The 25,411-nt window shown below is 37.4% G+C and overlaps 1 protein-coding gene and 1 long non-coding RNA gene across 5 annotated transcripts; one reads left to right on the forward strand and one right to left on the reverse strand.

Moving 5' to 3' along the window:
* Window positions 1-131: 131 nt before the first annotated feature.
* On the reverse strand, window positions 132-19,339 carry ppm1ba (protein phosphatase, Mg2+/Mn2+ dependent, 1Ba). 4 transcript variants are annotated; one of them, XM_028468894.1, is made up of 7 exons: window positions 19,016-19,339; window positions 11,561-12,475; window positions 10,428-10,545; window positions 9,019-9,133; window positions 7,284-7,341; window positions 3,317-3,333; window positions 132-1,789 (listed from the first exon to the last, which is right to left on the reverse strand). In XM_028468894.1, coding segments are annotated over exons 1-7 (1,341 nt in total). In that variant the 5' UTR covers window positions 19,133-19,339; the 3' UTR covers window positions 132-1,788. The 4 variants fall into 4 exon arrangements, with proteins under 4 accessions (XP_028324695.1, XP_028324694.1, XP_028324697.1 ...); XM_028468893.1 differs by lacking the exon at window positions 3,317-3,333; XM_028468896.1 differs by lacking the exon at window positions 3,317-3,333 and having other exon boundaries at window positions 18,969-19,339.
* LOC114476896 (uncharacterized) lies at window positions 18,844-25,372 on the forward strand. Its single transcript, XR_003675651.1, has 3 exons — window positions 18,844-19,024; window positions 24,750-24,808; window positions 25,022-25,372. It is a non-coding gene; the product is annotated as an uncharacterized LOC114476896 (long non-coding RNA).
* The last annotated feature ends 39 nt before the right edge of the window (window positions 25,373-25,411 follow it).

Below are 25,411 nucleotides of genomic sequence, written 5' to 3' on the forward strand. Positions count from 1 at the left end.
ATGTTCTGTTGTTGCTTGTATTACCTTGTTACCCCTCCTCGCTCACATCATTAAACATCGTGTCCACTGATCACCCCACCCTCCCTCCCTCCCTCCCCCCTCCCCATAACAAAACATGCATCACCACAGCGCCCCCAAACTCTCCCCACCAAAAGCAAACAAACAAAAACATTACGGCAATTAACAAATTACAGCAAGAACTGCACATTCAAGTACCGATTAGTCAAACATGGCACCATTAGCAAAAAGTACCACAAACGCTTCATAAAGCCAGCAGACTCCCCCAGGTGTCACCTTATAGTACGGGAAGGCCGAGGAAATGTAGTAAAAATTGTGATTATTAATTTTTATGCTGCTTGAATCTAATTCATTACCTCAAAAAATATTCATCCTACAGTGTATTAACAATATGAAATTAAACACTTAATAGTTATCAACAACACATCGCTGGGAATCCAAATATTTACTAATGATTAAAGTTCTGATCACTTTCTTGATTTGGCCTCAACACCCTGTTGTCACTCACTTTGTATACAAATACTTGCTTTAAAAACATAATAAAGATAAGGCTTTAATCTCACAAGTACTGTTTTTTCTTCTGAGGATTCTTTGCTTTTGTGCTTATACTTACAGAAATCATTATTTTTTTTTTATTATTATTTCTGAAAGGTAAACCAGGGCACTTATTTTAACTGTCCTGCTGGACCTGAGAATCTGTATAAATGTGTTTCAGCTGTGTCCCCCTCATTGTAATATCGTAAACTTGGAGCTTTGAAAACCGATTTAGAAAGAAGAAGAAAAAAATCTTGAAGGTTTCCTTTCAATACAAATGAAAAAAGGCATTTTGAACAGAATCCGAGAGGAATTTACTCCTGAATCTACTTTGTTAATCACAATTGCACACACGCGCACACACATTAGGCCACAAACACAATGGCTGTAAATGTAGATCAAATTAACAAATGAAAAATATATATCTATATAGGATTTTAATATATAAACTCTATCTTTATATATCTTATAATGTGACAGTAGGCTCAAAAGTGTATACTTCTTGACGCTTCTGACACAAATGACTGCAGAGTCTCTGTTACTGTGTAGGAAGCGATAGGAGAGGAAATCAGAACCTTTAAGTAGAGCAGAGGCGTGCAGCAGGAAGTAGTTTACACGGAGAAGTAGGAATCATGTTTGTTAAACGCTACCTGGAGGTCTCTGGAAAAAGGCAGCAAAAAGCCACATGCACTAATTACCGGGTCAATGTTGTTGGGGTTCTGTGCAAGTGGAAGCCCTGAGCCGCACAGCGAAGCTTCGGGTTGGTGGGAATCTGTCTAAAAACTTTGCGCTGTTAATATTCTCCCCGCTCAAAAGACACAAAAAGGGTTGCACACTTTTTTTAACACAAACAATGCCATTAATCTGTGGCTGGTTGTTGGCAATGACTGATGGTTTTTTTTTTTTATTATTATTTGGCGGTCCTCTTTCTCTACCAAGTCAGAGCAAGGCACCATAAAGTCCCAAAGATAGTCTGTGCCTATTAGTCTCTGATCTGAAAAGACATTTTTCAACATCTCCATGTGGTTTTGGTGAAATAATAAATGTGTTGTGCACTCCTCATTTGTTTTTATTTATTTATATCCACCTTCACTGATAAATAAATCAAAAGTCAGAGGAGAAAACAAAAACATGTACTGTCCATGGATGTGATCTGGTGTGGAATAGTGGTCCTGTTTTGTCAACATCGGGTAGTTGTCCTGGGCAGCTACCAGTGGCACTCCAAGTCTGCTCCACTCTGCAGGAAAGACAACACAGAGGGAGAGAGAGAGGGATGGAATGGGATGGAAGGGAATGAACAGGTGAAGAAAAAAAGGACAGAAGACAAAAGAATTAATGGAGAACAACAGGGAGACACACATCATCATTAAAGGGATCCTCCACTGTTTTTACACGTGTGTTGTCTAAAATCTATACTATCAATTAATTCAGTTGTAGATATCTCAGCCATTCTAAGTACACAAATTCAATGAATACCCACAATATCCCATACTTTTATCACATCAATGCAGTCATTTTAAATCTCTCGTTGTTTAAAGGACTACATTTTCCTGAAAATATTTCTCATAATTTCCCAAAATTAAATAAAAATGTCACAAAAAAATCAATGGAATTTCTAAGAGAAAATCCTGCAGGGACTGATATCTGTCACTTATTTCTTGGATATTGTCGGTGCCTTACATAATTTATACGTCGGAGTGCAAATTTGGGGAAATTATTGTTGAAATTGCTCGTTTTCCTGCCTACAATCTGCAGCCCACTTAAGAATAAACTAATTTAGATTTGGCCCCTGAACTAAAATGAGTTTGACACCCTTGTTCTAAATATTCAGGAAAAGTTAAAGATGTCGATGTAACCCTATTTTGTTTACCGAAAGAGGATAAAAACAGATGTGAAATAAAAAATTATCTATTTTTTCAGGGGGCGACACTTCCAACTCTGCGGTTTGGTGGTAGACAATGAAGCAGAGAAGAAGAGCTCTCCTAAAGGGCCTTAAATCCCCCTTAAACAGTCCACTGACATACTCTGGTAGCTGAAGTTAGTGAGTAAATCACGGACTGTTGAAGACGCACAAGCCCTGAGGATAGAAATCATTTTGTGTGAGAGTCCTTTAACAGTCAATGGTAAAGTTAACAAAATGAATATGGTGCAAATAAATGCGTTTCTTTAGGCATAGATTTCTAATAAGTGGATTTCAAAGATTTTAGGCCACATTTGTAAAAACAGTGGAGGATCCCTCTAACGTAGTTTTTGTTTCCAAACCTAAAATACAATGTTTCAAACCATTATGAGTCAAGGAAAAACACAACGCTTTCGGGGCCTTTTATCATCTTATTCCCGGCAGTGACACAGAGTCAGGTTTAAAGATGCGTGCAATCGTTCAAGGAGTCGTAGAGAACAGCGATGCATGCGAGTAGAACTGGTGCATGCTTTCTTTGTGCCTCAGACAAAAGGAAAAGAGACAGACAGGAACTAGAGACACTGTCCGTAACAGTCATCTTCGTCCGATCAAGAGAGTCGACTGAACACAAACATACAACGACGCAGACAGTGGAAGTCTATTATGATTTGTCCACATGCGAGACAGGAGATCAGGACTGGGAGTGGACACTGATGATTGGGTGACAGAAGAAGAACAGGTCACTACTGAGAAGAAGCCTGTCAGGGAGAAAGGTCACATGTACGTGTGAGTGTATGTATGTGTGTCCAATGAGAAGTTGGAAGAAGAAGAGTGAATGTAACACTTATATATGTGGTCACTTACCAAATGAAACAGGAAGGCTGCGTTAATCAGAGGGTGAACACAATTAGACAAATCCACACGTCCCTCATCCGTCTGTCTGTGTGTGTCTGTGTGTGTGTGTAAGTGTGTGTGTGAATTATTTAACCACAATATGTCTGATTAATTAATCAGATAAAATAAAGCTGCCATAAAACTAACTACATCTTAGAACATCTGACTTTGTTGACTGTTAATAAGTTATTCCAACTGTACAAATGGTGTTCCTTTTGGAGTAAATAAACATGTTTATTTTTTTTCAAAATTTTAAAAACATTCTCTAGGGTCCCATATGGCAAATCAAATCTGACCATTTCTACAAACAAATATTCAGGTTGGCGGCTAGGGTTTGCTGATAATTCTAGGAGCGAATGCTTGAGTATCATTACTGCAGTTGTTCGTCTCTTACGGACACCTGAGAAAAGTGTGGGCAAATACTTATTCCATTACCCTATTAGGCAGTGATGAGAAGTCATAAGAAAGTTATTACCCAACGTCACTAACCAGTACACACAGTGGGTAAGAGCACTAGCAAACAATTATCTGGGTTAACACTGTGTGATATTTCATCATTTTCATGTAAAAACTACAACTATTACAAAACACAGTGATAGCAATAAAACAGAATAAAACTTAAAATATGCTGCACGTGTTTGAATTCCATCTACTTCTTACATTTTGCTTGATTGAAACTTTATTTCAACTGAAATAAATGAACATTGTCCACATGCATATATTGTCATATTAGATGAACAATGGTCAGATTTTAAGGGGCTGTGTGGAACCCTGGAGAATCTTTTTAAAAATTCTAAAAAAGTGACAAATGCTTTTTTACCCCAAAAGGAACACCATTTCACCCAGGGAGGAGGTTTTTCCCCTGAAAAATTGTTTTTTCTGAGCCACCCTAGTACTCCTAACTTAAATTTAATCCACACTGTTAAAATGGGAACTGTCCTTCATTGTGAGGCTCGTTAGTTGTTGTTTTATAAAATAATAGCAATTAACTTGATTTGCTCTATTTAAACTTGATTGACTTTTATTTGTTTGCAAAGCAAATCTCTAATTTTTATATTAGAGCAGCCTTTTTTAACCTTGGGATCGTGACCCCATGTGGGGTCGCAGGGAAGTTAAATGGGGTCACCTGAAATGTCTAGAAATTGATTAAAAAAAAAAGTACCGATTTAAAAACAAAATTTTTTAAATTATTATACTATAACTGTATTCTCTACTTTTCACTTTCTCTCACTTTTCTTTTTCATATTATTAATTAATTTATATAAATCTAGTTTAAATAAAATGCAATAGAAAAATATCTGAGTTGACGCAACTTGACACTAATCCCGGCTACTCTATGTTTGTAACTCAGTATAACAAAAACTAATTCTAGAAAAAAAGAAGAAAAAAAAACTTTATTTGGGGTAACCAGAAGTTAGTGATGTCAAAATGGGGTCACGATCCGACAAAAGTTGAGAACCACTGCATTAGGGGATGATGATGAAAAAATGACATTTGTGTTGCATATCTAAATGTTTGGGGAAATTTTAATATTCAAGTTATTTGAACAAAAACTTGTCTCGAAATTACCATTTTACAACAATCGAGTCATTTTATGAGAAAACTTTTACAGTATGTTTACTAATTCAAAGAACATTTACTTCTACTTAACTGTGTGTGTGTGTGTGTCCGTGTCCATCATTCATCGTACATGCATTATCATTTACTATGACCTACAGACTACTGACAATGACAGACATTAGCTGGTGCCCTTTATTTAGGGTCTATTCATTGGGTTTTCCCATCCCTAACCAAGCCTGCACTAGCATTATGTCCCTGATCTCAGACAGTCCTGGAGCCTCATTAAATTTCTGTTTCTGCTCAAAGTGCATTGGCCCGACCAAGACAGACAAATACACAAGAGGAAGCATGAACAAACTGACACACACAATCACAGTAGCTGAACAGTGAACAGAAACAGAAACAGATTGATGCATCACTGCTTAAGAAGAAAACAGATAACAGCAATGTGCTAAGAATATTTATCCACTGAAACAACAGGTAGAAGTGACTATTCATTATCCATCACTTCCCACTTTTAAAACTTACTCCAATTGCAAGGCCTGAGGTTTTCCGTTTCAAAATTTTTCAAAATCTACCAATTTCTGAGTTGCATGCGTGTCACCTTACAGTTTTATGTTTCATTTTTTTCCCCCCATTGTCTTTCCCTGTTAAGGTGAATTTACTGGCTAATAAACTTCCAGAAATATCACCAAACATGCTAAACGGGGTTAATGAAGCCAACTTCTGCTTTACATTTTTTATTTCAGATGCTTCAGAAATGCTGAAAACTCGTGAGATTACATCGCAAGAGCAACGTCAGCCAACCGTTTAATGTGAAAAAAAAAAAACAAGGAAATGTACGATATACAGTATGTTCCAAAACATTATTTGTGAAATCTTTAAAGCAGGACTAAGTAACTTGTGCTTAGCGCTCCCCCTAAAGGTCCCTTTTGGTTATGTCACTGTCGTAAACACACCGCACCCCCCGCCGCATGCCCCACACCACAGCTACATGCACACCTTTGCCCTCCCAAGACGGAAGCAACCGATCACTGAAAAATCACACTAAGGGTGCTTTCACACATATAGTCCCATGTGACCATGTGAACAGCATGAGGAAGAAAGACAAGTAAAATAAATGAATGATGTGGGAGTAAGACGGAAGGGAGTGAGGAAATGTGTGTGATGTGTTTTTGTGTGTTGACAAAGCGGCTCTGAAAATGGATGGATGGATATTTGTGTGTGTGCTGCTTGATGGAGCACTGGGTTGCGAGTGTGTGAGCGTGCCTGTTGCCGCGAGGACAGTGTGTGTGATTGCTGCGTGTTGCTGCTGAGCTGTCACTGCATGGAGTTGCTCCGTTCCTCAGACAAAGGTCATCTCTGCCTTTTTTTTTTGCTGGCTCTGCCATGATATAAGTTTGAGAAAAGGGAATTGGTAGACAACCGTGTACAGCCACAGGGCTGGTGATAATCTAGCATTAGTTTGTATTGGGCTGCCGTAAAGCAGTATGTCTTGCCACTAGGTCGGAGGCAGGAAAAGTTGCAAGTGCAGTTTTCTGGCCAGAGACAGCAGGGGGAGATGAAATCACCCCATAAACACTTATATTACCGTCACAGGGACTATGAGAAAAATTTATTAAGGTGAAAAAGTTACTTAGTTCTGCTTTAATTAATGCCAAACGACCCATCACCTTCATGTTTTACCCGAAGCCCCGCACAGCTGTGTGATTGGAGATGCTTCAGCTGTGAAGTGTCACCATGTAAAATGATCACCAGTTCAGCTAATACACCATCAGCTAAACCTGTCTTTGTACCAGTGTCTTCACAACACATTTAAAACACACTTCAGATGAAGCTCAGCATTAACATGATCACTACTCTATCGGTTGCATGTAGCGAGAGATTTTAAATAAGGTTAACCACCCCTTTCTTTGTCCTATCCTGACTCCCTCTTCCCTGTTCCCTTCCCTCTCACCAAGGTGCAACACTGCCCTTTAATGTTATATTCTCTGTTTAATACAGTTTTTCTTACCCTTCCTTAGGGAGGGCTGGAGATGGTCACAATTATGCAATAAAACACTTGTATTTATTTCACTGCAATAATAAAACATTCATAACTGTAGTGAAAAGATTGCACTATATGTAGTGTTGACATTTAACAGCATGTGCAGACGAGGTGAAAAAAAAATAGATTATTGGCAGAATTGGACATATTTGTCCATTTGTCACACTTTCTAGATAATAATCCATCACCTGTTTTCAGGTGAATAATAGCTTGTAAATATGCAATATTGTCCTTTAACATGTATGTTAGGTCATGTTGGGTCACAGTTTTAAATAAAGAAAAACAGAGAAAATAAAAGAAGTCAGATTGCACATTGTGTGTACTACTTACTCCATCTTCCTCTTTGTAAGGGTTCAGACGATTGTACGCAGCTTCGATGACACTCCGTCTGTATGAAGATCACACAGATACAAACATGTTAATAAACACACCCTGTAATGACTGATAGAAAAAAATCACCTTACAGATACAGTCAGAAACCCAGTGGATAAGCATTGTTCTTGTCCGTGGTTTTTCCAAGTGTTAGTGAATTGTCTATCTATCTACATTAACACGGGAACCAGAGTAGGGATAAAAAACTATTTGGACATGTGCTCTAGCAAGGTCAAAGCTAAAAGGCTCCATCAATAACCGGTATAAGAAAACACCAAAAACAATTTGGTGGCAGTTAAAAGCTGCATTTCAGAGATCACAGGTGTCCTCTATGTGAAGTATATTGGCAGAAAAATAAAGTGGACCTTTTAGACTAGAGAGCATTCAACTGCAGCGTACAGGAAGCCATTCTATCAGGCAGTGTTTACTGTTATTGGTCTTTAAAGTGGCAACTTGCCAGTAGGTTTCTTTTTCCCAGCTGTGGAGCTGTGGGGTGATGCAAGTGAACCTATAGCACAGGGGTGTCAAACTCATTTTAGTTCAGGGGCCAAAGACAGAGCACTTTATCTTAAGTGAGCTGCAGATTTTAGACGGGAAAATTAGTAATTCAATAATTATTGTGTTTTAGTTTGCACTTCCACATGTAAATAAATGATAACATATGTACAACACTGATAATATCAAAGCAATAAGTGACAGATGTCTGTCCCTGCAGGATCTTCACTTTCAATTCATTTGATTTTGTCACCCATTTTTATGAAATTTTTGGAATAATTTGAAGAAAATTATTCAGGATTTGGGAAAAAAATGGAAGGTTCTTTTAGAAATTTGAGAATAAAAACTAAATTCAATGAAAATGTGAGTGTCACTCAATTTGTGTATTAATTTGGAGATATCTTGCTGAGACACCTGTAACTGAATTAGTAGGTAATTTACACAATGAGTCCTGGTTTCTCTGACTTTACTGCTGTGGGCCAAATTGGATGCTCTGAAGCAGAGATGTCAAACTCACTTTAGTTAAGGAGCCAAATATAAAGTATTTTGACCTTTAGTGGGCCATAGATTTTAAGTTTTCACTTTGACGTATAGATACAGTATATTAGGTGTGTAACGCACCCACAATATCCAAGCAGTAGGTGACAGATATCAGACCCTCTAGGATTTCCTCTTTTAAATTTCATTGATTTATAACTAATTTATGTAATTTTGGGAAATTATGAGAAATAATTTCAGGAAAATTGAGCCCTTGAGATTTAAAATGACTGCAGTCATGTGATAAAAGCATGAAAAAATTGCGATGCTCCTAATATTGTGGAGATCTAAGAAATGTGTGTATTTAGAAGGGCTGAGATATCTACACTGAAATATTTGATTATTTACACAATGATTCATGTTTTTCTGTCTTTTTTTTTTAACTTTCTCCTGTGGGCTGAATTGGATGCTCAAAGGGGCTGGATTTGGCCCCTGGGCCTTGAGTTTGACACGTGTGCTATAGCAGCAGGAGCCATTGTCCTGTATCATCACATTCAGTTAGGAAACATCCAAAACAAGCAGAACGTCGTCTATTCAGGAATGAGGAACTCTGACTTTAAGGATGATTTCTGTTGCACTGTGTATTTATTAATGAATACTTCTGTAACTTATATACACAAACAAACAGTTGTATACAGACATTCTTTCACTACGTTCTTACTTGCTAGCCAGACCCCCCCCGGGTGGCAGAGTAGGCATGCTGCTGTCAGAAGAAAGGTTCCTCATCACTGTTACCAAATCTGGAAAACCGTCTTCCCCGGCCCGAGACAGCATCTCTAAAAACAACACCAGATGACCAAGATATGCTGTTACACAATCCTGTATGGAAGCCAACAACATCTGTACAGCCTCTTCTCATGTTTTACTTTCTCTACTCTGTCATATCATCAGCACTAAAACAAGTATTCACAAAGCATTATACATCATTTTCTATAATGAAAGTGAAACAATCGTCTACATCTAAGAACTTTGGAACAACCTTTACCTTAGTGGTTCTCAAACTTTTGTTGTGCCTCTCCTTTGAAAGAAAAAAAAAGAACTTTTCAACCCATCCAAATAAAATCGGTCAAAAATGTAAAGTTTTATTATAATTTTTTCAAAGGATGAAAATTGTGTCTATTCTTCTTGATAACTCAAAATAAAATAAAATGTCCAATCAGATATTTTAGAACAGTAAAAATGAAGGGCTAACAAAAAAAAAAAAAAACAAAAAAAATTGGGGGGGGCACTCAGTTTGAGATCCACTGCTTTATCTAATACAGTAGTTCAGCAATGTTGCCATTGATAAGTAACTTATCAAATTAAATATCATTATCTTTACAGAGTGCATGTAAACATATAAAGCCAAATTTACTTTTAATTTAATTATCCCCATTACATCTAATTAAGTAACAGATTTGCATTCACTTAAAACAGCTCATAAAAAAAGAACAGATGTTATTTTGGCTTAATTTATGAAGAAAAGAAACAACTGCTCCAGCATTGTGTAAATATTAGGGGGAAAAATCTAAGTGAGGCCAAATTTGGAACAAAGTAAATTAGGGGCCCCAAACCAAGTTCTGTGGCATAAAAGTGAAACAATGAGTGAATTTTGGAACAAGGAAGTGTCTAAAAACCAGATGGATTCCCAGCCCTCGTGGATCAGGTTAGGACATCCTGGACTAGAATGAATCCACAGTAGATGTGTGAGTGAGGAGAAGGTTACTGAAGTGGAAATGGAGGTCATGTGAGATGTTCCTTTCCTGTGAGTCTGTGATTACTTGTGTGGAGGAGAGACAATAGAAAGTGGCATGATCAGTCACCCGAATGGACCAACAACCTAGAATGATACAGCTATAGTTCAAGGAGAATAATGTATCTTATGACTATCAAGCCAATGCTTTGAGTTTTAATGTAACAATATGTATCTGTAAAAATGTTACTCAAGATCATTTTTCTAAATCCATTACTCAAGCTTCCAACACAGTCACTTTCTAGGAATAGCTGTATAAATAATCTTTCAGATGTTTCCGTTCTTCATCTTAATCCTTAATTACTTGCAAACAACAGAATAATAAACATTTTTATCACCTTCCACTCGAGACTCCAGGTATTTGTTGAGTTCAGCCTCTTTCCTCACTGCTTCCTCCGACACTTTGGAATCATCCGACAAACACACCAACACAATGCTCATATTATCCCGACTCCCCTAAGATGAACGTCAGGAGAGAAGAATAAAAAACTGGGTCAGAAAGAAGGCGTACACAAGGAGTTCAGACTAGGGATGTACCAAAAACCGAAACAATGGAAGAAATTATGCAAATTATTAGTCTCATTGCATTTATGGCTATAAATGTGTACTAACCCTAAAATTAAAACATTGTAATTGTATGAGTTAATATTGCTTCAAAGAATAAATCAATAAAAAAATATGAAAATATTTATATTCCAACAATACACGATATAAAATTAAAAAATAAAATGTTTAACTTGAACCCACAAAATGTTTTCATTTTCGGTTGAAAAATTTAGGTCAGACTGTTATCGTAAACTAGGGATGTGCCATCTAAGGAACCTAACAATTCCATTTGATAACGAATAAGAGTGCGACGATTTGATTATTCAACGATTATCACGATTTTCAATGCATCTCTCTCTCTCTCTCTCTCTAAGTATGTCAGTAATTATTAATTAAAGTAACCAAACAGATGTATCATCATTATTTATGTCAAATCTAACAGTAATCAGATTAGGGGGAGCGGGGCAGTGCTCTAAAGCTCACGGCCCACAAGCCACCTCCTCTGTCAGGCCCTTCCAAGCCGTCGCAGAGGAAATGTGCCCGGCGAGGAGACACTGGTGCCAGGAATGCACAGATGCATCTTGGCCAACTTTGAAATAATAGCACATGATTCTTTCAAATTCTAGCTTTTAATCTGGATGAATGAATCTCCCGCTCAGTAATTGTAGCTCAAGAGTTAGCTGCCGCTATCGCCTACTTGACCTGGTCTGTTCCTTCAGGTGTCACGGCGGCATGCACAACTTTATATTTCATTCCGCGAGCAGCAGTCATGTTCCTGCCATTTAGTCATTATGAAAAATAGATTTTTTTTTTACATTTATGAATAGTTATCGAATCACAATTAATCTAATAATCGATGTATTGGCACACTTCTATTGTTTACACAATATACAACTCTGAGTATAAGAAACAAATGCATACATACTTTGTGCAGGCAGGTGTCAATCACTTCGTTACACACCCTCTCCAGGTCATCACATACTTCAAGCCTGGATTTGACAAACTGGCACAGCTCCTCATTGGACATAACGTCCCAGATGCCGTCACAGGCCAGAATCACAAACTGATCCTGCTCTGGTGCCCGTCCCATGACAAACACCTCTGGTTCGGGGCTAACCAGCTGCTCCGTGGGGCCTTTGCCATCCACGCACTTGTAATCGAAGTCCCCGAGGGCCCTCGACACAGCCAGTGACCCGTTAACTCTCTGAATCATCACCGAGCCGCCGGCGTTCTGGATGCGCTCCCTCTCACGTGGGTTGCAAGGCTTGTGGTCGAGTGTTGAGAAGCACACTTGGGAACTGCGGAACAGAACTGCTCGAGAGTCCCCACAGTTAATAAAGAAGAAATGATCAGGCGATAGAAGAATGCCCACTGCAGTGGAACCACTGCGGTCCAGGCCGTTGCGTAGGTCAGAGAAACTGCGCATGTGCTCATCGATTTTCAAAAAGGCCGCCCTGATCCCACCTTTCACAGCCTCCACTGCAGGAGGGTCCACAGCGGGGGTGTTGCTGCAGGAGCTGTCTGATCCAGACTGGGAGCCTTTAGATCCTCCGCTTTCTACGCTAGCAGTTATTATGTGTTCAAGGAGATGTTTTGAGCAGTAGTTAGCGACTTTGGAACCGGCGTGACCGTCGTACACGGCAAAGAATGACCAGTTGGTCATACCAGGTGAGGGAAGTCCCAAAACAGCTGTGTGAGCATCTTCCATCTCCACCCGCCATCCTTGCATGGAGCTCAGTCCATATCGGAGGCCGTTGCCCTCACCGTGCGAGTTGTGCTTCTCTGTTTTGGGCTTGTCCAAGAAGGCACCCATGGCTCCACGTAAGAAATCTACAGTTACCTGTGGTGAAGAAAAAATACATTAATAAATAAGTAAATCAAACTATTTGCAGCTAGGCAAGGCAAATGTATCTTTATAGCACAATTCATACACACGGCAATTCAATGTGCTTTAGATGATTAAAAAGTAAGCCTGGACAATGTATCGAGATTTCTATTTTGGCGATATAGAAAATTACAATAACACCTAGAATTATATTAAAATACTTGTTTTAGGAGTCACTGTTTTCACTACTTCTCTGAACAGCATGAAAATCACAGATGGTTTACTGAATGTGTTCTAACCCAGACCTTCCCCTAAACAAGCCACACTACAGAACTCACTCATACGTGCTGTCCTATAGAGGAGAAAAAGCCAAAAGTGGCACAGATTGTACAGATGTTTGTTAATAAATGAGCTTGTGTGGCATTTTGCATCAGCAAATTTAACCCAGATATGAATTTTTGTTAAGACTTAATTGAGGTAAAACTATTCATCCATCCATCCATTTTCATACCCGCTTATTCCCGTTTAACAGGGTCGCGGGGGTCTGCCGGTGCCAATCTCCGGCTCTCATAGGGCGCTGGGCGGGGGTGAGGTAAAACTATCCAGATTCATATTGTATATCATTGTATAATAAACTTCCTAAATAACAGTGGATATTAACAGACACATATTACATTTGAGGTTGTTTTAAGCTTCAAATTTTTTGTTGGTAAGACACAAAATGCTTTAAATTAAGCAATATTGATATTTGTATGTATACTATTTAATATATTTATTTAACACATGATGGACATTTAAAGATGCTGCCTAGCTAAAGAATGAGTCCAAGTGTATTTGTTATAGTCAAGTTTTGTCCTGCATTGAAAAGGATTTTTGACCTATTGCGTATTTTTGTGTGTAACCTAATTAAGGCTTGTATTTGAGTCTGTATTGTTTTTTGTCAAAAGTATCGAGATATGAATTTTGGCCTAAATCTCCCATTTATTTAACAGTTTAAAAAACAAAAAGAACATCAAAATCAGCAGTAAAAACTTTAAATCAACAATATCATGATTAAAAATCTCTCTCTCAGTCATACGCAGTAGAAAAAAAGAGTGCCTTTAACTTGGATTAAAAAATGTTCCCATTGGACGATGACTTCAGCTCTGCTGGCCTGGTAGTTTGTTTCACTTCTTTGCAGCATAACAACTAAAAGCAGCATGTTTGCTGTGAACTCTAGGTAAAAGTCTAGTTTAAAGGGAGCTGCCAAATATTAATCTAAGGTCTTCGTTGTCAGAAAAAACTAATTCAAGATTTAACACTAATAAAAATCCACCGATTTCTCATCAAGATGTTCTATCAGTTGCACCTGCATTAGCTGAATGAGCAGCAACACAAGCCATTGATAAACGGAAAAAAACACATGAATCCAACCGCAGTTTATTACTTTTACGTAACAAGAGAACATGAGAATATAGATAGAGCCGTATCGATTGGAACGGTACTTAATGGAGTCTCGGCTGCGGAAATTGCACTCTTGTATGCAACTTCTAAAAATATCAATAAATGCTTTTGGCAAATACATTGTGTGAGTAGGTAGGATGGAGTCTCTTAATGTGAGACCTCACAGACTGAATGCTAAAATGTAATAATGCATTAACGGAAACTAAGAGGTAAATGCATCAATGTCCTACAAAATCACAACGATACCCAATGCTTAAAAAACAAAACCATGTTTTGTGATTGCTGACTGGAGGTTTTAATACGGAAAAGCTGACAATAAAGTTTGAATGATATGATAAAAACAACTTGAGCAAACAAATTAAAAAAAAGAAACAAAATGCAGGATTTTCTTAATGCTATCAGTTCAGGCGACAGCATCAATATAACATTCAACAGAAGAGTGGAACTTGTATTCTTAATCAAGTTTGTCTGCTCTTTTGTACTGTAGCTCTTGGCCACATCTCAAAAAAAAAAAAAAAAGGTACATCCAGCTAAAATAAATAAAGGCTAAATAGAGAATTAATAATTGCCCAAATAAATTCTACTGTGGTGTCACTAGCCAAGAATTATTGGCCATTAAAGGTGAGACGGTATACGGTGCAACAAAATATTAAAGCATCACAAAGTTAAAGTATAAATTTTCCAAATATTTTTTTTTTTCCTTTTAAAAAAATGCTGTATCGCATCGTGATCCTGAGCCCATTATTAATATTGACGATACTGGTATCGTCCAGGGCCGGGCAATATGTCGAGATTCAAGATGTATCAGGTTTTATCTATTTTGGAGACATAAAAAATGAAAATATTGCCTATACTAATATTTATATATATATTTTATAGTTTATTTTGTATTAAAATACTCAATTTAGGAGTCGCTGCTTTTGCTTCTTCTAAGAACAGCATTACAGAATACAGACAAATAGAGAAATAACAATAAAAGTAAAAGAAAGGTTAAGGAAAAGCAAGTTAGAACATGTGGGTTTTGAGGAGTGTTTCAAAGTTCTGTAATGAGTCACAAGCCACACTAAAGAACTCACTCACACGTGCTGTCTCTTAGAGGAGAAAAAGCCAAAAGTGGCCCATATTGCGCAGTTGGTTGGTAATAAATGTGCCTCTGTAGCATTTTGCATCAGCAAATTTAACCCAGAATTTTTGTTCTGATCTGATTATATCTGAATTTAAAATAGAGCTCAATATTGTTTATTGCTATTTTGAGAAATCAGTTTTGGTCCATATCACCCAGCCCTAATATCATCCTACCCCTACAGGCCACTTACTAAATATTAATAAATGTGCATGAATTCGCTGCTTTCGTGTATTGCTGCGGCTGCTAGAACTATTATGTCAATCATCAAATGTTTTTTGTTTGCATGCATTATTAGAATTTAGTTGAATTCCCTCGTTTGGAAAATGTTGGCCCTGATTGGATCACTTTAACCATTACAATGAGCACACGTCCTAATTCCGCCACTGGTACCAGTGTGACAGCATTATAGGAGGTTAAATGCTCCCATACTCAGCTGGTCTTACATAAAACATAAATACCAGTATGCATAACTTATAACCTCTGACGTAAGCCCTCTGAACTCCATGAAGACATCTTCCCTAGAGTCGGATGCCTCCATAGTTACATAGTGAAGAGTGGCAGGTGAGAGGTTGCCATGACAACATGAGCAGTATGTGCTATTAGCTGCAGCATCATGTCCATTTGCTGTGTTTTCAAGCACTAACCCAGCCATACATAAAGCAGATGCACACACAATTGTATGGTTTAATTCTAAATCATAGCAGGTAAACTAACCTCATTTTGATTAATTCTGACCATGTAAATCCTTCTTGTGACTTTGATGACAGTAAACACAGAGTGGGCTGCTAGCAGACAGGCTAAGAAAAGCTACGGATAAAGGACTTTTGACTGGAAGGATAGCTTTAACAAGCTAATGCAATTTAACTGTCCACTGCTGATGAGATTCTAGCACAGCTCGATTAGCTTGTCAGAAGCAGGCCACAGGTTGCACACAGTATTAGACCACAGCTAACTGGACAGTTATAGCTGCCAGCTCACACTGGCTCAGCATTAGAAGAATGGCTGAAGATGGGTGAAGTGTTTTTGAGAGGTTTCCTTTAGCATTGTTACAGTTTTATTAACTGGGGCTAAAACAAAAAAAATGAAAATAATAATAATTCTAGGCAAGTTTGTACAGAGAACTGGACATGGTTAGAGTTTTCCTTAAAGAAACAAAATAACTTATCAAAAGGATGAAAAAATTGACTGCTTACATGTGATATAAGCATAAGAAAACTGTGAGTCCTGGTAGATTTGGGTTAGGATGCACTCGGAAATCCATCAAACTGTGCTTTTCTGAGAAGTCGCAAAAGCAGCGACTCCTAAAATGAGTATTTTGATACAAAATAATGTATAAGAAATATATTTTATCAATATAGGCCAGGGGTCTGCAACCTTTACTCTCAATGGAGCCGTTTTGCCTCATCTCGCTTGGATTAAAATCCTTCTCAATTAAGACAATACAGTGTATAAAATTCTACACAGTTAAAATAATATCAAATAATTTTATGAGTTAAAGGATTTGAAGGGCTACAAAAAACAACTTGAATTTGATAACATGATCATGTTGGTCAACACATGTTAATTGCTCATTTCTTGAAACGTATCAAGCATGAATATTAAGGCGGCATAGTGGCAATTAAATACATCTTTCCCCACACTAATACAAACTATTTTCTTTCAAAATAGTCTGATTGTTAGTTTAGTTATCTTACAAGGGATTTAAAACTTAAGGTTAACCACAGGTGCAAGGAAAGTGATGGTCAGTAGAGGTTGTAGGAAATGAAGTAGGAAGGTGACAGTTATTGCACAATGTGATTTATTTTTAGGTTAACCAATTGTTTTATCATTAATCGTCAACACCCTCTGTAAGAAAGAACAATTCATTATTATTTTTTTTTTTTAAGCTACAAAGAGCCATTGCAAAAGAGCCACATGAGGCTCCAGAGCCACAGGTTGCAGACCCCTGATAAAGGCGATATTGTAATTTTCTATATCACCGAAAAAGAAAAGTTGAATCTCGATATATTGCCCAGCCCTGTTATGGATGGATGCAGCAAACCAGGATACACTGTTGTCCATTTCCATATACACCTGATAATGCTCTATAACCAAGGTGAGATTAAAAAATAAAAATAAAATAAAACCTGTCATGTTCAAACTAGCATCTATTGGGAGTCTGGGACCCCAAACTAAAAATGTTATGGTGTATAATTTAGCTGCACCAGTCATGCTGACACCAGTGTGAACTTGCTAACATAAAAGCTAACAATAAATTCAGTCCACTCCACGAGACACTAATATGTTTTTTTTTAGAAAAAACAAGAGCGGGGAGACTGTCCAAAACTCTTCCCTCTCCACACCTGAAGCTAATGATGGTTTCATTACGCAGCTCTCCACACAGCCAGATAAAATGCCACTAATTACAATCAGGTGTGTTGAAGCAGGGAAACGGATAAAACAAACAGAAACAAAGGCCCTCCAGAGCCCATACTTGACAGTCAGGGCTTGATCAAGTTGTTTTGCTTTTCGCAGTTAGATCTGATCATGACGAGAAATCATATTAACAAATGGATTTCTCCCAAATATTTCAACCACTTTATCTGATTTAATTGCTTGTTTTTCATCAGTGAATGAACATTATTTGTTTACAGCTACGTCACAAAGATGGGAGTGTTTTGTTACCCAATGCCTAATAATGATAACACATTGATTTGTAACACGAGTGGCCTCTAAGCTACTTTTGGAATTGATCAGGCCGCCATTGGTGTCTTGCACTGTTGTTGTCTAACACTCGTGTTTTCCTTTTTTAAAAAAAATAAAACAATAATAATTCTAATTAACTGCAGTATAAATTGTTATTTACAAAACACGTTAATCAAAAATTGGTAGTGATTTCTGCAATATCTTTGCTAGACAGAGGCCTGTAGTTTTCAGTAGAGCCTGAGCGATTAATCGGCCACATCAATGTTTTTAGCTTTCAGCTAAAATTGCGCAATTTTGATTTATTTATTTTTGAACATGAACACTGTTATTTATCTGCTGCTAGAACTCTGCAAATTTCCCCCTTTGTGGGACTAATAAAGGTTGTCTTTATATTTACCTTTTATCTTTTAAAAAACACAAAATAAAAGAAATGTCACAAAACAAGTCAAAAACACAAAGTAAGATCTCAATGAAACATTTACACGTTCAAAAATGGAATAGGAAGAAGTCTAACTTATTTAATCCTAACCCTCTAATAAGCAGTATAAGCACTGGCATTAGAACAGACAGGCTGAAGAATGTACTGTTTTTTTAAATAAATAAAAAAATACAAATAAATGTTTTATTCTTCCAAAATGTAAAGATAATTTGCTTTTTTTTTATGTTTTTAACATATGAATTCAGTATCTGCACGTTTTTAAAAGTACATCGCTTACATATCAGTTTCATACTGTAATTTAGGGACGTATTATTCATATTACTGCTGATTTAAAGTTTTTTTTACTGTTGATTTTCAATGTTTTACTGCTTATTTTAACGCTCCTATTGATTTTTTTTAACTAGAAAAACATTTTCTGTCGCACTTTTTAATCATGTTAAGCACATTGAATGGCCGTGGGTATGAAATGCTCTATACAAATACATTTCCCTTGCCTATGGTAGGTAATATTTGCTGCTCACTGAAAATTAATAAATAATTGATCAGTTTTAATTTATCTTTAAACATGTAGCCTTAATGCCTAATAAAGCTGCATGCTTGTGGCCAATGACACAAACATTTATCACCCATAATATTTCGTAATAAATAAAAAAAAACATTGAACGGACTGTCAGTCACCTCTAACTTAAACTGGAGCCAAACCAGTTGCTAGCAAACCAGCTAACGCTGTACCCAGTTTTTAAGTGTGGAACTAATGTTTCATTTTCAGCGAACGGGCGGACCAGCGCAATAAACCAGCAGCAACTGTTACTTACTTGGTGTTAAAGGGACTACCTCTGCCAGATCTCCGTCTGGTACTTACGGCTGTAAGGTGAGAGTGCCACCGGCTTGTTGTGACAGGCTTAGCCCTCCTCAGTGTTAGCCACTCTTGCCTCTCGACCCCTGCTTGTCGGCTAGCTTTAATGAAGCTAGCCAGCATTTCACACGAGCAGCCCTCCTTTCAGCATGTCTTTGCACTGCCAAACATGCCTAAGGCTAATAAAACCATCAAAGCGATGAACACCAGGTCCTAAATACAGAAACTATTAAGATAAATAACGAACAAGCAGATTATTCAAAGATTGAAACGCCGAGCTAATTTAGGCTAAAGCTAATATAAGGGAGATGACGTTCTTCTTCAGCACCAAATTTGGGGGCGGGCCAAGCTTATAATGCTCTGTTGTGATTGGACGGAGGCTGACTCCTGGCAGAGAGCCAATTGGTCATAAATTAAATCTGTCAGAATTTTTCTAGGATTTTAATTCCAAGTCCTCCCCTTTTCAATGACGCTTTAGGAACATTAGTCACCGAGGGGTAAAATATTATAACTTCCTTCCTGTCTAGCTTCATTCAATTTCTCCATTTCTGCAACATGTATGAAGTAGATTTCTTCTTAGCCAGCTAAATCATGGTTTTTCAACCATGGGGACGTGACCCTATGTGGGGTCGCCAGGAAATAAAATGGGGCCCCTTAAATGTCTCGTCATTTTTAGAATGTATTTACTTTTATTAGTTTGTAAAGCTAAAAAAAAAACAATGTCCTGATATATAGTGCAGGAAGTGCAAAGAGCTTAAATATTAATAATTATTTTTCAAATTAAAACACCAAATATTTTTTCACTTATTGTTTTCTTTGCAATCTGGTCATCTTATATGTGCTGTACAGTATATGTTATTGCTCCTGTAATATATACCTGTTGCACAAATAGCATAATTTACAGTTGTAGTTGCTGTGTAACCTGTTGTACTTCATTCCATACTGTGAATTGTGAACAAAATGAAAAAATAAAACACCAAATGTATTCTCAAACAAGTGTGTTCTATACTTTCAACGTCTCAAAAATAAATCAAATAAAATGCAATCTAAAAATAACCACTTTGTCCACAGAGCCCCCAGCACAGCAAAATACCAAAAGCCATTTACCAGCACTGAGGGCCACGATACAGCACCACTGCAGCCACGGCCCATCACAGCCCCGAGTGCAGAGGGCCCCCTCTGAGGAAACACTAAAATCCTAAAACTATACAAAAAGAGATAAAAGAACAATCCTAAAACTATAAAAATAACATAAAATTACAATCCTAAAACTATACTAAAAATAAAATAAAACAAACCTAAAACTATAAAAAATAACATAAAAGAACAATCCTAAAACTATAAAAAAAATAACATAAAAGAACAATCCTAAAACTATAAAAAATGACATAAAAGAACAATCCTAAAACTATAAAAATAACAAAAAAGAACAATCCTAAAACTATAAAAATAACAAAAAAGAATAATCCTAAAACTATAAAAATAACATAAAAGAACAATCCTAAAACTATAAAAAATGACATAAAAGAAAAATCCTAAAACTATAAAAATAACATAAAAGAACAATCCTAAAACTATAAAAAATGACATAAAAGAACAATCCTAAAACTATAAAAATAACATAAAAGAACAATCCTAAAACTATAAAAAATAACATAAAAGAACAATCCTAAAACTATACAAAATAGAATGAAAGAACAATAAAATATAAGACAACAGTTCTAAAACACATGATAAAAGGTAATTCTAAAACTATAGAAACATTATAAAAGATCATCCTAAAACTATGAAAACAACATAAAAGATAACAATCCTAAAACTATAAAAGCATAAAATATAACATTCCTAAAATGAATAAAAATTAGCTAAAAGCTAAATTAAACAAGTGTGTCTTGAGCCTGTTCTTAAAAATATGAACGTTCTCTGCAGCCCTGAGGTTCTCCAGCAGTCTGTTCCACAGACGGGGGTCGTAGAACTGAAACAACGCCTCACCGTGTGTGCTTGTCCTGACTTTGGGAATTACTAAAAGGCCAATGCGGGAGGACCTCAGGGTTTGGGAAGGTTCCTATGATAAAAGTATTTATGAATGATAAGAAGGCCCAAGACCATTAAGACATTGAAAAACCAGGAAGAGAACCTTAAAATCGATCCTGAAACACACACGGGGAGCCAATGTAGCGATTTTAAAATGGGTGTAATGTGTTCCCGCCTCCTCGTTTTCATCAGGACACGTGCTGCTGAATTCTGTAATAAAACACCATGTTTTTATTTGGGTAAGAAATGCCATACTGTGTATATGGTGTGAGATGTAAAAAAAACAACAAAAAAAGCTACATTTTCCTGAAATTATTTCTGAACTAAAATGAGTTTGACACCCCTGCGTTAGATGGAGGGCACATGTAAATGTATTTACTTTTCTTACACTGATTAAGCACTAACATGACATAACTGTCTCTGTATCAGGTTCATAACCAGATCACATCCTGTTAGCAGAGTAATCCCTGAGTTAAGTGTTACCTACGTGTGTATTACATGTTAGAAGAAAGCCATGGTTCGTCACTGCTTTTTCTCTCCTTGTGGAAAATCACCCAATGTCTGATCCTCCTCAGAGTGCTGCAATTGCTCCTTGCTTTGCTCTCTACTGTGCACACACAAGAGCACTTGAAAAGCTGATTTCCTGCTCCTCAGAGGGAGAAGCTTTCTTTTGTCATCGGAGGGGCCAGGTCAAAACAATAATTGTCGGCAAATGGTGCCTGAAAACATACGGCGGCTCATTTGATTTACATGTCATTTTACCCCGAGTCGGCTCTCCAGTTCTCTTTACTATAGCTCACAGTGTTAGGACAGGGGTTCTCAACCTTGGGAAGGGGGTCACCAGATGCCTTCAAGAAACTCAGAATATTTTTTGGTTATATTTAACCTTTTTCTGCTACTTCACCAAACTTTAAACTTTTTTCATCACTTTTTCTTGCCATATTTAATATGGCATTGAAATTATATTCAAATTTCAATGCCTTTTCTGCAATTTTTTTCCACTTTCAAGACTTTTTCGGCACTTATAAACCCATCCCACCATTTTTCCACCTCATGTCACATAATATCAACCCATTATTGTCACTTTTAATCTCTTTACCCCATATTTCATGCTTATTTTTGCCAATTTAACCACATTCATGATTTATCATGCCCATTATTTGCCAGTTTAAACTACTTGCTCCTACTAATTGTTCCAATATTGACACGTTGAACCCTTTTTACCACTTTTTCCGTCCGTTTTTGGCCTCTCTAATTTGCAACTTTTAACCAATTTCTGTTGTTTTTAAAATCCCATTTCTGCAACTTTTCCACCATTTTAACCCATTTCATTTCTGATTAAAACAAGGATTTACATCTTTAAGATGCCTATATACTATGTAATAATCTTCCCAGAAAACAGTGGATAATATTTAGATAAATATTTTGCTGACTTTATTGATGGGTCACAAAAATCTCTCCCCTTTATTCCCCCTTATAGATGACACTGTCTCCACATGACTGTTCTTCAATGTTCATGTCTGTGTTCAACCACCTTCAGGTACAGTGGGGTCCCTGGTCTCTGGAACTTTTATTTTGGGGGTCACGGGCTGAAAAGGTTGAGAGCCACTGTGTTAGGGTATATTGTATGGAGTGTATGCTGCTCCCACCACTTACACATATGTGAGGGGGCAAGTTCTCCCCTGTTAATGGGATTAAAGACATTAACCAACTGTTTACTAAATGAGAGAGGACTCATCTCTCTGCCTTTGTCTCTTCCTGTCTCTCACCCATTGTTTTTCTTGCTCTCTACCCTTTCACTCTCTCCTTTTCCTCCCTTCCTCTGATCCCTAATCAGTGAGACGCCCCAAAAGTGCCTTGGGGGCTGAATACAAATGAGTGCAGCTGCCCAGTGCGGATTACTGTACCTCACACACAGGCCTGCACTCAGTTTTTAAATTCACACACACACACACACACACAGTAGCAGACATATGCTGGCACATACCCGCTGTCCTTTAGTGTGTCACAGTCACAGGAGCATGTGTGTACACGGTCTGTATGTTAGAATTGGGGTGCATGTGCTGCAGCCATATGTCGCCAGTTGGCAGAAAGGGACATTGTGCAAGCAGCTTTTCACAATAAAATGCAGAAGAGATGTGTAGAGTTGGTAAATAGCGCTGCATTTCTTCAAAGCAGCAGGTTATATGTAATAATTCATCCAGACGTGGTAAAGATTAAGGGTAGGACGATGTACAAAGTTCACGTGATGAGACAATGCACAATATTTTTGGAAAACAACAAACTTATGTATATTCATACACTTTGAAAAAGAACCATGCTTTTAATTGACTTTAACAATGGGCATGGCCTACTTACAAACTCACTCTTGGTATGAACTATTCATCTCAATAGAAATATAAAAATAAAAACAAACAGTGACATGATTAAAACAATGTTTTCCAATATAAAGTTCAAAAAGTCCCACTCTGTAAATAAATGCAAAAAACAGGGAATGACAATTGATGCCAGTGTAAAAGTAAAACCAAATCATGCCATAAGGACATTCTTAAAAACAAATATATTCATATGTGTCCATGAACTTTGCAAAACAACATCAAGCTAGAATCTATAGACAGCCCACACATGTTCTTGTTCAACAATTATTTGAATGTCTACATTTTCTGGCAGCACTTGAGACCTTTGGACATCAACTATGTCTCCTACATCTGAAATGACACGCTCACTTGGGACTAGAAAAGGTATGCTTCACCCTCAAAACCTGCCTAGATGTCATGATACCACTCTTAGTGAAGAGTCAATCTATTGCTGGGCTAACACACAGGCACAATAACATTCACAAACACATAGAACAACTGACAGATAAGACTTTAGATGAGAAGCTATAGCATCTCCATGGAGAACATACAAACTAGAGCCTTTATCGGTCCGAAAAAAGAAGACCCAACCTGGCCCGATGTCCCTTTAAGCCCGAATACGTTTCAACCCAACACATCTGTGCACAATAAGCCTCATGTACGTGCGTCTTTCTCGCGCGAATTGAAACACATCAACTGACCATTTATTTACAACGCAGGGTCCAAACCTGGCCCAAGCCCGTGGTATTACGATTGCTATTTAAGCTGGGTTGGGTTTGGGCAAATAATTCAAACTCTAATAGGTCCCTCCGCGGAAGACATTCTTGTTTAATATTTAGCACTTTTATACTGAATATCAATGGTGTTTCTGGCTATAGGCTGACTACGCCATAGCGCAAAGGGCCATGAGCCACTAGGGGGCCCTAAACATAAATCCTCTGTTTTTATCTGAGAACAATAAAATGTACCTACCTCTATCCTCAAAACAAAATATAGGTAATTTATATTAAAAAAAAAAAAAACTCACTATCATAAACTGTTGCATGTGATTTTTAGTAGTAGCGCGCTGAACTTCAAAGTGTTGTGCAGTGTGTGATGTCAACTGACAAGAATGATGGACTGTTAACATTATTCAGCAGTTTATGGACTATTATAGGAATCTCTCCACATACTGTAGTTATGCCAACCGGGGGCCCCAAACAGCAACTCTCAAAGGGCCGCCACAAAGCTAGAAACAGCTCTGCTGAAGGCTTTACATCAGGTAAATAAGGATCAGGGTCATCAAGAAAGTTCATACACAGCGGTACTTCAAAATATAAATGTATACTAAATATCTTTTGTGATTTCAGAATCTGCTGTAGAGAGGTTGGCCATGGTCACTGTGCACAGCCAAAGTACCAAGTCTGAGGTGAGCATACATTTCATTATTACAGTATCACACCTCCATCTAGTGGGAGAGAGAGGTACCACTGTCATTAGTAGTTAAGTTAGTGCTCTAATTTTGGCTAATTGTAGAACTTGATTTCACCTCAATCTGTTCAATTTGCTGTGAGCGTTAATGTGTTGATCATTACAAATGATCATATGTTCAATTCTTTATTATTTTTTTCAATTTACAAAGATACACGAATCCACTCAGGGTTGTAGCAGCTACTCCTGTATTCCAGCACTGGACCGTTATCTTGGAGTGTTTATTGAAATAACTGTAAGAATTCAGTGAGCGTACATATGCCAAGGTGACCGAGGTGGCTCTGAGTATACATGTACTGATATTGTGAGAAGAGTTGAGCTGGAAGGAATTATAAAACAAAGCAAGGACGATGATCTTCTTCCTGAGCAGACACCACTTCACCATTATCTGCTCTGTATTTCTGCTGCTGGAGTCCTCGGCCTTTTGAACTTGGACCTTCAAGGTTTAAGTGAGCTATACTCACTTGCTCAGCTTTCAGCATCAGTCTGTGACAGATGGGAGATGGGGAATGTTTTTTAGAATAGAAGTATTATATGTTAA

The sequence above is a fragment of the Gouania willdenowi genome, chromosome 15, assembly GCF_900634775.1.
Source record: "Gouania willdenowi chromosome 15, fGouWil2.1, whole genome shotgun sequence".
NCBI classification, from domain to species: Eukaryota; Metazoa; Chordata; class Actinopteri; order Blenniiformes; family Gobiesocidae; genus Gouania; species Gouania willdenowi.